The sequence below is a fragment of the Lynx canadensis genome, chromosome B1 (genome assembly GCF_007474595.2).
Source record: "Lynx canadensis isolate LIC74 chromosome B1, mLynCan4.pri.v2, whole genome shotgun sequence".
In the NCBI taxonomy this organism is placed as follows: domain Eukaryota; kingdom Metazoa; phylum Chordata; class Mammalia; order Carnivora; family Felidae; genus Lynx; species Lynx canadensis.
This window is the reverse complement of record NC_044306.2, coordinates 140,399,229-140,414,315: the sequence shown is the minus strand read 5'-3', so window position 1 is coordinate 140,414,315 and position 15,087 is coordinate 140,399,229. Positions and strand designations below refer to the sequence as shown.

Sequence of the window (15,087 nt, the reverse complement as noted above, 5' to 3'; positions counted from 1 at the left end):
CCAGATATCTTCATTAAAAGAAATCTTTTTAGCACACCTGAAAATCTTCAGAATCAATTATGTAAGTACTTAAAGAGCAACTACCAGAGGCTCAGTATTGTACTGTGTGTTAATTTGCAAATATGATTTGTAAAATACTAAAATCCAAATAAGAATTCTGAGGTTTCACCAGCTGCCACTTTAGATTACTTTAAATCCATTTTAAAAAATGCAACTTTGTTCTAAGGGGAATGTCTTTAGTAAGAACATTTACTTTTTAATTTTCCACAGATATCTTACTTACCCTTTAAAAAAGGCAGCTTCAACAAAGGCAAGGTCTTTCATTGTGTGCTTATTGAAAGTTAAAAAAAAAAAAACAAGTTTAAAAAACAAGCAATTGGGGCCAAAAGAGGTTTTCAAAGATATTCTCACTGAATTTCTTTCATTTGGGAAATTCATAAATTCTTCCTCATATCCAAACATTAATAATAATTTGCCTTTAAGTTTTATTTTTTAAAATAATGTAACAAATCATTAAATATTTTATTATTGTTTTTGGATACAAGACCATTTCCAAAGACTTCAATTTTGAGATACACTTCTTGCAAAAATAGACCTTCACTTTCTTGAGTGCTAACCTCGGTATTTTTGTCCGCATAACATTGCGTTAGAATGAGATTAAGAGTGCTGATCTAGAATATTTTGTCGACACATGCTGGCAGTCTCATAATATTTAATTTTGGATTGCAATTTGCATCTCTCACGTGGCTCCACGTTTCACCAAGGTTTGAATCAGCTGACGGGTGTCAGGCTTGAATTTGAAGCGGGTAATTTGAGACCGCGTTCCTAGGAGTTACACGGGGAAACACGAAACTCAGTAACGAACACGGGGCGTGGGGGTGGGGGTGGGGGTGGGGTTAACTTCCGAGGCTCCGCACCGGTTCCCAACTGATCGGGAAGAAGACACGAAGGGGGTGGAACTTCCTGACCTGACGCTGGCGCCTCTGTCGCTAGGGACGCTTCGGCTAAGGCAACACGATGGACCAGGAAGAGAGGCTGACGGCCGTGGACAACATAGTCACTCAGTTCAACACCTATGAAGATTTCCTCGACTCGCAGATCACTTCCGTCGACCTGTACTACCTGGAGGTAAGAACTGCGGCACCGCAGAGTGGACCCCATTTTCCTCTTAGTCCTTCCCGATCCCCCATTCATGTAGTGGTCGCCCCCTGGCGGTGGACTCCGGCGACGTCAGGCGCCGCAGTATCCCGACGGCGGCGCCAGAGGGGCGGGGAGCTGAATCACCGGGTCCTGAACCCGCCCCGTACGGCCTCAGTCCGGCCAGAATTCGGGTCCCTGGAGGTGGCGGCCCGTGTGGAAACATGCGGGTGCGCCCGCACGCCCGCAGGGAGTCTTCAAAATCTGTCTTTCCCTCTCACATGAGGCCTCCCGGCCCATTCTTTCCAAAGTCATTGCCTGCGAGGAGGTGGCTGGATGCGGAGACCTGCGGAGACCCTTGTGCTGGGCTGTAATGCAGGTCTGGCACGCTGTTTCTCTTTGCTTTGCCACTTTGTATTAAAGAACAGAGGAGAGTAGCCTTCCAGGGCAAGTGGCGACACCACCTGGTGTATCTGGTGTCATATAGGGCATCTGGGCCCATAAACCTCCACCCCACTCTCGTACCCTTAATTATGGGTAGGCACTACAGGAATATGTAGGCATATTCCCGATTGATATTTATCGAGCTGCGAATCACAACTAATATTGAGAGTAAAAAAAAAAAAAAGATCCTGCTATACTGCAAAGTTAGACGTCATGGGGTTGGCCACTGTCTTCCACTCAGCAACCATCTTCCTCCCCTCGTCTTTAAAGGTGTGTGTTTGATGGGGTGGGGGAGATAATGGAGTGGGGGCGGCAGAGAGTTCTTGTCTTCGGGGAGGCGAACCAGGATGGGCTGGAAAATAACAGGCTGAGAGGTCCTGAGAGGCAGGAGGTGAACGGTGGATCCCTATAGCCCTGGGATCTTGCCAGACCAGGCCGACTAAAGGTGCACAGCCCTGGAGACTCTGCTGGCGGGGAGCCAAGACTCAGCCCCAGAATGCCTCCTTCCTATTTAGGCCAGGCAGAACAGGCGCCACTGGGTGGTGCCAAACCACAGCCGAATCTCTGAAGGGTTTGCATCTTGTAGCCAACTCCCCAAACCCCGTGTCTGCAACAGCATAATTCTGCATTGTGGTGGATTTTTGGGCTCCACAGATCATGTTAGCAAGATTTTTCTTACATGCTTACTTAAATATTGATTGCAAGGTTTGAAAAGTGCTTATTCTTTGAAATGCATTCATGTGCTAGATATGAACGTTAATTCTACATAGCTAAGGCAGAGGTACACGCTATACGTAGCATATACGTTTGGCAGTATTTAACCCAAGAATAAATGAGAGAACTGTTCTCCAAAGAAAGTGAAATACATGTCTAATAAGGGGACCTGGAGGGAGTAAAGGGGCCTGAGAGATAATCAGAACTGAGCTCGGAGTAACTAAATAGTGCTAGAAGTTCAGACTAGGTGCTGAAGAGAAAAATAAAATCTGGGAAGAGTTACACTTATTATTGCCAAGACCTTTTTTTAGGTTTATTTATTGATTTAATTTGGGGGGGAGGGACAGAGAGACAGAGAGAGAGACGGGGAGAGAGAGAATCTCAAGCCGGCTCCTCACTGTCAGTGCAGAGCCCAATGCAGTGTTCGATCTTGCAAACCAATCTTGCAAACCTTGAGATCAGGACTTGAGCCAAAATCAAGAGTAGGATGCCTAATTGGCTGAGCCACCCAGGTGCCCCTTGCCAAGCCCTTCTTATTTCAGCAGTTAGGTTGGAGAGGGTGGGCTATAACCCACCTTTGCTTCCTTCTTCATGCCCACATATCTTCAAGTGGAGTCTCTTTTACACGTAACTGCCGAAGCTCACCTATTCCGAGGTGAGTCCAATTAGGGAACTAGGTCTGTACAACTAGAGGGAATCCACACTTATGTCCATATCAGTTAATCTAGTCCTCTGTTCATGTGTGTCTACAGATGTTTGAGCAAACCTAATAGCACGAAAGAGATAGCCCAAGGTGAGTAAGGAGGGTAACTAATGTCAAACAAAACACTTAAAACCCAGAGAGAACTTTAAATAAATTCTAATTTTCTATCTCAGAGGCATTTAAATATCTATCAAATCTATAAGCAAAATAATAGACTGCTATGAAAAGGGAGCAGAGAGCAAGAATGAATTCTTAGAATTTAAAAATATAATTGATAGCATTTTTGAAATGGCTAACAGAATAAATCCTTTTTAAAGGACAAATTAATTATCTGGAAGTTTAAAGGTGATATAGTTACCCAGAATATAGTAAAAAAAAAAAAAAAAGAGGAAAATAAGAAAGAATTCTATGAAAGAAAATATGAAAGAATAGTTTCATGATGGTCAATATCTATCTAATAAACTTACCAGAAAGAAATTATACAGAAAATGAAGGTGATAATCAATTGAATAATGAAAAAATTTTTCTGTGTTGCAGATAAGCACATTAGCTGTTAAGCAGGATAAATGAAAAAGATTCATCCCTAGGTAGATAGTGGTAGAATTTTATAATTCTGAGAATAAAATGGTAATTCAAAAATAACTCAAATTGGCTTGTATGACATCAAAATTAAAAACTTTTGTGCACCAAAGTACACTATCAATAGAGTGAAAAGGCAACCCATAGAATGGGAGGAAATATTTGCAGATTATATATCTAATAAGGGGTTAATATCTAGAAAATGTGGCGTGCGTGTGTGCGCGCGCGCACACACACACACACACACACAGGAGTATTACACAGCCATGAAAAAGGATGAGATTGTGCCATTTGTAACAACATGGATGGACCTAGAGGGTATTATGCTAAGTGAAAAAAGTCATACTGAGAAAGACCAATAACATGATTCCACTCATAAGTAGAATTTTTAAAAAAAGTGAACAAAAAGCAGAATCAGACAGATAAATACAGAGAATAAACTGATGGTTGCCAGAGGGAAGGGGGGTGGGGGGTGAGTAGAATGGGTGAAAGAGAGTGGGAGATACAGGCTTCCAGTTATGGAATAAGTCATGTGAGAATACAAGGCACAGCATAAGGAATATAATCAATGATATTATCATGGTATAATGGGGTAGATGCAATGGGACACACTTGTGAACATAGCATAATGTATAAACTTGTAAAATCACTAAGTTGTACACCTGAAACTAATGTAACATTGTCAACTAAAAGAACTCACCCCACAATGATATACCATTTCACCTCTTTCAGGATAGCCATTTAAAAAACCCAGAAAATAGGGCATCTGGGTGGCTCAGTCGGTTAAGCGTCCGACTCCTGATTTCCGCTCAGGTCATGATCTCGCAGTTTGTGAGTTTGAGCCCTGCATCGGGCTCCGCATTGACAGTGCAGAGCCTGCTTGGGATTTTCTCTCTCCCTCTCTCTCTGTCCCTCACCTGCTCGTGCTCTCCCCCCCCCACCCCTCTCAAAATAAATAAGACTTAAAAAAATATATTAAAAACCCAGAAAGTAATAAATGTTAGCAAGGATATGGAAAACTGGAACTCTGCACCACTGGTGGCAGTGTAAAATGGTGCACTTATTGTAGAGACAGTATGGCAGCTCCTCAAAAAATTGAAGTTAGAATTACTATATGATCTAGCAAGTTCACTCGTGGGTATACAGCCAAAAGAATTGAGAGCAGAGACTAGAATAGATATTTGTATACCTATGTTTTTTTTTGTTTGTTTGTTTGTTTTAATGTTTATTTACTTTTTTTTTAATTTTTTTTTTCAACGTTTATTTATTTTTGGGACAGAGAGAGACAGAGCATGAATGGGGGAGGGGCAGAGAGAGAGGGAGACACAGAACCGGAAACAGGCTCCAGGCTCTGAGCCATCAGCCCAGATCCCGACGCGGGGTTCCAACTCACAGACCGCGAGATCGTGACCTGGCTGAAGTCGGACGCTTAACCGACTGCGCCACCCAGGCGCCCCAAAATGTTTATTTACTTTTGAGAGAGAGACAGAGGCGTGAGCATGGGAGGGGCAGAAAGAGGGAACACAGAATCCGAAGCAGGCTCCAAGCTCCGAGCTATCAGCACAGAGCCCAACACGAGGCTCGAACCCCGAGACCATGAGATCATGACCTGAGCCGAAGTCGGACGCCCAACCGACTGAGCCACCCAGGCACCCCTGTATACTTATGTTTATGGCAGCATTATTCACAATAACCAGAAGGTGGAAGCAACTCAAGTATCTATTGATGGATCAATACATAAACAAAATGTGCTACATCTACAATGAAATATTATTCAACCTTTAAAAGGAAGGAAATTCTGACACATGCTACGACATAGTTGAACCTTGACATTATCCTGAGTGAAATAATCTAGCCACAAGAAGACAAATACTGTGTCATTGCACTTTTATGGGGTACCTAGGGTAGTCAGATTCACAGAGACAGAAAGTAGAAAGGTCATTGCCAGGTCTGCAGGAAAGGGAGAATGGGAGTTATTGTTTAACTGGTACAGAGTTTCAGTTTTGTAAGATGAAAGAGTTCTGGTGATGATGGGGATGATGATGGCACAACAGTATGAATGTACTTAATGCCACAGGACTATATACTTAGAATGGTTAATTTTGTATTTTGTATATTTTATACAAATTGAAAAAATAATTCAGAGTGTCTACAGAGTACCTATAAATCAGCTTGATCTTAGACTTTGCATTCCCAGTAGCGATTCCTAAAAGGAAAAAGGAGTAAATATCTTTAAACTTCTAGAAAATTTTATTTTGGACCTAGAATTCTTTCCCTGGCTGTGTTAGATATTTTCCGTTTGGCCCTTGAGATTGACATGCTGTCATACCCTACCTTGTTCTGTGCCCCAGAGATTGATTTCTGTTGCCTGTTTCAACTGGGCCCCCTTTCCCTTTGGCCAGTTGGGTTTAGCCAATAAGAGGCACCAGCAAGAAATTAGAAGCCAGCAGAAGAGAGAAGTTAGACATCCCCCCCACCCCCACCCCCAGACTCCTTCCATACTGTGCTGTAGGTTAGGAGTGGATATTTTCTTACAAAAAGCCACAATTTAGTTTCGGGCCCTACCCCTACGGCTGTTTCCCTGGGCTCTATTAACTGTTCTCTCCTCTTACCTCATTGGACTAGTTAGTTAGTGGCCGTTAATAGCTTGTTGCTGTTGCTAGCTGCAGGGTGCTTCATTATCTCTCTAGGATTTCTCTTAACCCGGTCTATACCTTTGTTAATTAACTCAGCCACTCAATTTCCTTCAATTACTACATTTAAATGTGTCATCTGTTTCCTGCCTGGACTGACTAAGTTATTTAGCATTCAAATGGAAGTGCAAAGGAAAGACTTTTTGGGGCGGAAATGAGGGACTTCTAAAACGACCTGCTGGTCTTTTCTGAATTTGTAACTTGAGCAAATACTTCATATATTTTCAAATAATTTTTCAAATTTATTGCTATAAATTTGTATAGTCTTCTTTTGTCTGTTTTATGGCTCTTTTCTGATTTTCTTAAAATTCTTTTTGAATGTTTATTTTTGACAGAGAGAGAGAGACAGAGAGAGAGACAGAGACAGAGCATGAGCGGGGGAGGGGCAGAGAGAGGGTGAGACACAGAATCCAAAGCAGGCTACAGGCTCCAAGCTGTCAGCACAGAGCCCTATGCGGGGCTCGAACTCATGAGCTGTGAGATCATGACCTGAGCTGAAGTCAGACACTCAACCGACTGAGCCACCCTGGCGCCCCATCTTTTCTGATTTTTAAAATTGTTTGCATGTTCTTTATTTCTACCATCAATCTTGCCAAATGTTATCCATGTTATTAGTCTTTTAAAAGGATAGGCTCTTGACTTTCATTAAGCAATCAAAGCTTACTGGATTTATATATTTTAATTTCAATTTTATTTTTCCTGTCGTTTTTGTTAATTCTTTACTTCTATATTATTTAGTTGCCTTTGCTATTCTTTCTCTACTTTCTTGAAGTAGAATGGTTAGCTGTTCATTTTCAAACTTGTTTTTTCCCTAGTAAATACATGGATGGAATTATTTTCTCTATATTTTATTAAGGTTTGTTATATAATTTCCTTGCCAAAAATTTAAAACTCCATGACAAAATATGTCATAAATAAGTCAAAAGGCAAGCAATTACTTGCAAATAAGTATTTGCAAAATGTATAATCAACCAGGACCTACTATCTAGAGTAAAGGCCCGTGAATCAATAAGAAATAGATAAAATCTTACAGAACAATGAGCAAATTTAACAGAGAGAATTCTTATATAGATACTAAGCGTAATAATTATATGAAAAGTTGCATATATATAGCAGACTGTCACTTATGGGAATTTTTTTTTTTTTTTAATCATGAAACTATACCAAATGTTTCCCCCTTAACTGACTTGCTACCAAGTGTCTGGCTAATCCCAAGTCCTGAGCTCATTTTTCCCCAATGCCCTCAGCAAACTGAGAGGCAACCAACCCCGTCGTGTTTCTTATTGCCAGTAAAATGTCCTCCGGCAGCAGAGATGGCAGCAAACACTTGGTTACCCAAAGCCTCGTCTTCATGGCAGGTATCTTTTTGCCTCTGCATCCCAGGGACTGCATTGGACTCCTTCACACTGGGAACAGGGCCTTTAATGCCTTTAATGAGATCAGAGATCCTGTGCCAGATCACCCAGAACTAATCAGAAAGCCCATCCTTCAATTCTTCTTCCTCTGGAATCATTGCCAGCAGCTGATTGTGGTTCAGGGTTCAGTCAGAGAAGCAGAACACACGCACAGGCACGCATGCATGCACACTTACACAATACATATACGTATAGGTGTGTGTGTGTTCACATAGATGATTTTGTGCCGAGATTTGACCTTATACAGTTAAGAGAACTGTTCAAACGGTGAGTGAAGGGCTGTTTCTTTGGTGTCTGGTGCTGAAGCCTGAAATCACTAGGACACACAGCCCGGAAGCAAAGGCACATGAGAAACGGGGGGGAACAGGGGCAAACGGAGAGACCTGCAAGGATGAACTAGAACTTGTAGCAGGCCGTCAGTTGTGGTGTGGGGGTGACCTACAGGAGAGGCTGGCATCTTCAGTTATGGAGCTAAACATGGCCCAGGAGTTGGAGAAGCTGAAGAAGAGCTTGTGGGAACTAGAACAACACGGTTGCTTCTTGTGCCTTCCAAATCTATTGCAGACGTCTTTTATGGCCCAAACTAACCTGTACATACCAAAGGAGAGGAAATTATGGGAAACTGAGTTTCTGCTTAGCCAAGTTGACAGAATACAAATTCACTGCATCTGCCATTTTTAACTTTTCACAGGGAGAATGTATTTATATCTGACTTGTATAATTAACACTAAAAAAGTGAGGGATATAATTTTCTTTTTTTTTTTTTTTTAAATTTGTCTATCGAGAAAGCATGAGCATGCGTGAGTGGAGGAGGGGCAGAGAGAGAGAGGGAGAGAGAGAATCCCAAGGAGGCTCCGGGCTCTGATGGCAGAGCCTGACGCAGAGCTCGATCTCACGAACCATGAGATCATGACCTGAGCTGAAACCAAGAGATGGATGCTTAATTGACTAAGCCACCCAAGTGTCCCAAGGGTGTACTTTTCTTAAATAATTGTTTAGGACTTGCATTATACTGACATCAATTCAGAAAGGATAGCACAAAGTAGAAAGCTAAAGACTAATTTCCCTTATAAACTGGATGAAAAGCAATATAAAATGAATCCAAGAATATGTTAAGAAATAATAGATCAGAGTAAGGTTAGTGTGATTTATCATAGGAGTGCAAGGATGAACTCATGACATTAAAAAGAAAAACTATAACTTCTATAGATGCATAAAAAGCATAGGATAAAATTTCAGACTTCCTCATAACTTGATGGAGAGTATACAGCAAACACTTGTAAACCTCATATTCAGTGGTTAAACATTTCAAAGTTTAGCATGGGAATAGAAACATGATAAAAATGGTTGCGAGTACTCTTAACTTTTTATTGGTGATCTGGCTGTGGCAATGCTACAATGAAAGGAAAGTATCATAAATACTTGGAAGAAGGAGTCAGAATATTATTATTATAAAGGTAGTATGATTATCTGCCATGATACAAAGAATACAAGAAAATTAACTGGAACCCTATTAGAACAAATCAGTGAGTTTAGTGAAGAAATCTAAGATTGAACTACAATAATAACTCTTTTCTCCAGCAGTAAATAACATAATAACAAAAGACACAAAAGTGAAGGGAGCCTCAGTACTCTCAGGACAATGTCAAGGGTGGCCATAAACCAAGCCACCCTCCCTCCCTTCCTGCATTCCTTTCTTCCTGCCTCCCTCATTGCCTACCCCCCTTCCTCTCTCCCCTCCTTTCCTTTCCCTTCCCTCCCTTCCCTCCCTTCCCTCCCCTCCCCTCCCCTCCCCTCCCCTCCCCTCCCCTTCCCTTCTCTCCTCTCCTCTCCCTTCCCTTCCTTTTCTTTCTTCCTCCTCCCCTCCCTTCCTCCTTTCTTCTCTTCCCTTCCTTTTCTTTCCTTTCTTTTTCCTCCTTCCCGTCCTCCTTCCTTTCTTGGATGAGAAACACCTCGGCACCCCAGACGCCGGCTTCCCCTTGTTCCAGACTCACCTGTTCAGAGTCTAGCTCTTGCCACCTGACACCAAATCCCAGTCTTCATCTACCCCTCACCCCACTAGAGGAACAGTATAAGAGGTGCTTTGCCTCAGGGGGACAGCCAGGCTGGGGGTGGCAGTGGGCTCTGGCCCAAGACTGGGGACAGTACAGCCCCAAGGCTCTTACAGTAGTGAATTGTGCATGCCAGGCCACACATCTGTAGCCTTCTAGGAATAGGTAGGACCCTGAGCAGTATTGTGGACTTCTGGGGTGGATGGAACCCTGCCGTCCCAGTCCAACTCTGCCAAGGTCCAAGGCCACAGCATCAGCTGGAAGGCACCATTCCATTGTACGTCCTCGGGACCAGGTGTCCCTCCCAGCAGCTGAGAGATGTCTAAAATTTGTTCCAGGAGAATAGTCATCCAGTCAGAATTAAGTCTTCCACAGACTTAATTGCTGCCCTCTGCTCTGCCACAAGTTGTTTTGCAGTTCATGTATAGTAAGGAAGCCTTCTCCGTAAGGGCAAGCCATCTCTGGATTCTGTTTTGCACTACTCCTCCTCATAGCTAGCTCTCTCCAAACTGCTAGCATCCAGAAATAATGACTTATGATCACATGAGCAAAGAACATTGACAATTAATAAAAGATCACTGCCTTGAGGCACCTGGGTGGCTCAGTTGGTTAAGCATCTGACTTCAGCTCAGGTTATGACTTCATGGTTGGTAAGTTCAAGGCAGTGGGCTCTGCACTGACACTACAGAGTCTGCTTGGGATTCTCTCTCTCTCCCTGTCTCTCCCTCTGTCTCCCTCTCTCTCTCTGCCCCTCCCCCACTCATACTTTATCTCTCTCAAAATAAATAAACTTAAAAAAAGATTATTGCCATATTTATATACTTGGATTATCATGGCTAATCACGTATTTTTACTAAGATGAACTGTTATAGTCAAAACCATTAGAGTTTTATAAAAAATTATCATCTTTTTGCCCTTCCAAATAAATGTAAGTGGAATCCCAGAGGAATCAGAGGGAAGTAGGGGATAAACTATATTTGGAAAAATAATGGCTAAAAAGTTTCCAAATTTTGTGAAAAGTGTAAATCCATAGAGCCAAGGAAGATGATGCGTTCCAAGTGGAATAAACACAGAGAAACCAATCCAAGGGCTATCTTAATTGTTGAAAACCAGTGATAAAGAGATCTTAAAGGAATTTAAAATGAAGGGATACGTTATGTAAAATAAAGTACCTCTCAGAGGTAATACAAGGCTTGGGACAATGGGATGACATCTTTAAAGTGTTGAAAAGTCAAAAGTCAACCTGGAACACTAATCTAGCAAAAATTTCTTTCAAAAATGAAGGTGAAATATATTTTTTTCAGTCAAACAATAGCCAAGATAATTTATTAGCAGACCCACACTGCAAAAAATGTCAAAGTTTTTTAGGTAGAAGGAAAATCATATCAGTAAGAAACTTGGATCTACACAAAGGAATGAAAAGCACCAGAAACGCTTAATATGTGAATAAGTAAAAATATTTTAGTATTTTGTCTCTTTAAAGATAATTGACCATTTAAAGTGGACAGATGGGGGCGTCTGGGTGGTGGCTCAGTCGGTTGAGCGTCAGACTGGTTCAGGTCATGATTTCGCGGTTTGTGGGTTTGAGCCCTGTGTGGGGCTCTGTGCTGACAGCTCAGAGTCTGGAACCTGCTTCAGATTCTGTGTTTCCTTCTCTCTGCTCCTCCCCCACTCACACTGTCTCTCTCTTTATCAAAAATAAACATTTAAAAAAATAAAGTGGACAGATGACTTATGATTCTACTAGTGGTAATGGTTGGTGAGGCAACCAACTTGAGCTTTCTCCTTTTTTTCTCAGTAGATCTTGTTTCTTGTTACAATATAAATTAACATAGATGAGTGTAGAACTACCCAGATCATTTTGTGTGGCCCAGGTAAGGCACACAGAAATGCACAATTCACTCCAATATATGAAATTAATACAACAACTTTTTAATGGTCTTTATTATGTAAAATACTGTGTTGATCACAAGCCATTGATATTCTTCTGGAAAACCCCCACAGTCTCACAGAGTTTAGCTGAGAATTCTTCCCATACGCCCACGTTTAGTAACAGATTTATGCAAACTTATACTCAAATCATCTCTTTTGTAAATCACATCTAAAATCATTGGCTTTTTTTGTTTCTATTAAATATTAATTCCACTAGGTGGAGTCATTTGCTTAGTTTTTGTGGTTCACACTAAAGAGCTTAAAAATAACACATATAATAAGCAGGGAACAAGTCAGAAAAAAGACAAATAACCCTCCCAAGATCTGGTGCTTTGGGCTATATTAGCTTGGCAGACGTATCTTCATTACTACACAGAGTTCACTACAGTTGACCTTTGAACAGCAAAAAGGTTAGAGGCACCAAACTCCGTGCAGTCGAAAATCTGTATATAACTTTTGAGTCCCCCAAAATGTTACCAATAGCCTACTGTTGACTGGAAGCCTTACTGAGAACATAAACAGTTGAACAGAGAACTTAAACATACATACACATGTACATATTTTGTATGTCATATGTATCATATGCTTTATTTTTACAATCAAGTAAGTTAGAGAAAAGAATGTCAAGAACAGCAGAGAAGAGAAAATACACTTACAGTATGGTATGTATCCAAACCATAAGTTTACCTCAACTGTTTACAAGATGAATTGTCTGTTGGTACCTACATCAATATTGTCTTACAGAATACAGAACACTGTTGATATGTGTTACTAACACCAGACATGACAAATGAGAAGATAGTGTACAGTCTGTAAGTGTTGATACATTTTAGCTTTTAGCAATAGATTTGTGTATGTTTTATGGTAGTAAATGATAAAATAGACCAGTATGTCGCTATATTTTATGCATTTATGACACATGTAACTTTTTCTTGATTCTTTCATTATTTCTAGTCTACATGATTCATTTGTGAATTTTTTCAAATTATTGCAGATCTACAAAGAATTTTCCAATATATTTATTGAAAAAAATATGTGTATAAGTGAACCTGCACAGTTCATCCTTTGTTGTTTGAGGGTCAACTGTATTTGCTTTTAATGTTTAGCAAAGGACAGTAGCAAGTTTTCTAGGTTGGTAGTGTCTAAATTTTTTCTTCCCAATAGTTGGAACTTTAAAACAGCCCCTGAGGGGTGAACAGATTATTAACCAGGCATCTTAAGTTTTCTCATTTAATCCTGTCAGATGGTTCTTTCATTCAACAGTGATGTATTCAATAAGTGTCTGTTACAAAAAGATACATACATATCTATCTATCTATCTATCTATCTATCTATGCTGTTTTCACTATAGTTCAGCTATGTCACATTTAACTAAGATGATATAAGGAACATTATTTTTTTTTAAATTTTCAATGTTTTTATTTATTTTTGAGAGAAAGAGAGACAGAGTAAGTGGGAGAGGGGCAGAGAGAGAGAGGGAGACACAGAATCCGGAGCAGGCTCCAGACTCTGAGCTGTCAGCACAGAGCCCGACATGGTGCTCGAACTCATGAACCCTGAGATCATATCCCAAGCTGAAGTCAGACGCTCAACCGACTGAGCCACCCAGGTGCCCCGATATAAAGAATATTATTAATGTATACATATTGAAATGTAATACTTTAGTCCTTATATCAGCAACCTAATGTAAGATGACACCTCTTCAGATAATAGGGAAATAATATTTATTCGTTTTTGAAAACGCTATGCAAGTGACACAAATGTGTGGAACGTTTTTTCAAGTAGCTATAATATAAAAGGCCTAAAGGATTGTGGGGAAACTTTTTTCAGCGTGAAGCTTTTTTGTTGCCATCTTCTTGGGTTTCTAGTTTTCTGTTTTTATTGGTACCAACATTATATGGAAACAATATCTTTCCAGTTAAATAGGAAATTCATCTGCTCTTTATTTTGTATTTGAAGTTTTAATGCTCTGTGTCATCAGTTCATTGACCTCAAGGAAGGAAGTCTCTAAAATGTTGAACTTTATGAGAGCAACCCAATTCTCTTTTTGTGCAATTGGTTATTAAAAAAGTCTTTCTTGTATGAGTACTATTGTCTCCAGTTTTATTGTTTTAAAGATACTCTATTAATTACCTACAGCTGCTCTTGTAAATGGATTAAAAACACAACAGACTTTTGTCCTCCAATCCTTTAGAGAAAATCTAGTGACTGATGTTATTTCCTTTTTTTTTTCCTCTTCATCTTACATCTGTGGGAAAAGGATGACAAATCAGATGTTTATGAAAGTATTGTTAGAAAGGATTCTGAGTTTTCATATCTAATATGTCTCATTTTAAAATAATTCTGATTTTTTCCTTTATTCAGCATATATCGAATAAAATAAGATGTCTAATTCGTGCACAAATCTTACAACTGATTTTTCTCTTTAGGATGAAGGCCTGGCTCGCCAGTTGGTGGAGCTAGGCTACCGGGGGACCGGAGAGGTGGTGAAAAGGGAAGATTTTGAAGCAAGGAAGGCAGCTATAGAGATTGCAAGGCTGGCTGAAAGAACTCAGAAAAAGTAAGTGTCTGTGTTTCCAACCTGGGTTTTATATTGTATTGTAGAGTCTCTGTAAAAGCCCAATCTCGCTGGCATTGTTGTCATTTAGGAACATGGGCCGGAGCAGGTAGAACTGAGAATATCCTCAGCATGTGCTCTGCAGACCAGGGACTGAAGGAACTGTGACATGCTTGCAGGAAGCCACATGTAGCTTTGAGCTACTAACTTAAGAAGTAGAAGTCCCAAAATACAGTCATTATACTGAAAGTCTTGTTAAAAAGTAAGGCAGTGTTATAGGCTTTATGTATTTATATGGTAAAGAATATGAGTGACTTTTGTTTTAGAATTCTTTGTACTTTTGAGACCTTTACATCTTTGGCATCATTTATGTTGTTACATTTTTGTGAACATTGATTCATTCAACTTTATTAACGGTCTCTGGCTTTTGTTAATGTGACTAATATATAGTTACATAAAATAGGAATCTAATTAAGTATATTAAACATATTATAAAAGAGATGTACACCTAAAGTGAACTATATCAACTGATAAGCTAATTTGAAAGATGTGACAAAGCAGGACACTTGGGTGCCTCAGTTGGTTAAGCGTTCGACTCTTGATTTTGGCGCAGGTCATGATCTCAGGCTCATGAGATTGAGTCCCATGTGGGCCTCTGTGCTGGGTGTGGAGCCTGCATAAGATTCTCTCTCTCTCTCTCTCTCTCTCTCTCTCTTCTCTCTCTCTCTCTCTCTCTCTCTCTCTCTCTGTCTCTCCCTCCCTCCTCTGCGCACATGTTCTGTCTCTCTCCCTCTCTCTCAAAAAAAGAATAAAATAAAAAAGATGTGACAAAGCAATTATCTATTTACCTTTTAAAAATGAA

General features: G+C 40.4%; 1 protein-coding gene across 2 annotated transcripts in view; it reads left to right on the top strand.

The window, feature by feature from the left end:
- The first annotated feature begins 957 nt into the window (after positions 1-957).
- The window catches only part of CFAP299 (cilia and flagella associated protein 299), a 608,695-nt gene continuing 594,565 nt past the window's right edge, over positions 958-15,087 (top strand). For both annotated transcript variants that reach the window (XM_030313606.1, XM_030313605.1), the window contains exons 1-2: positions 958-1,128; positions 14,098-14,228. In XM_030313606.1, the coding sequence (XP_030169466.1) occupies positions 1,018-1,128; positions 14,098-14,228 (242 nt within the window). In that variant the 5' untranslated portion in view covers positions 958-1,017. The remainder of the gene's footprint in view (positions 1,129-14,097; positions 14,229-15,087) is intronic.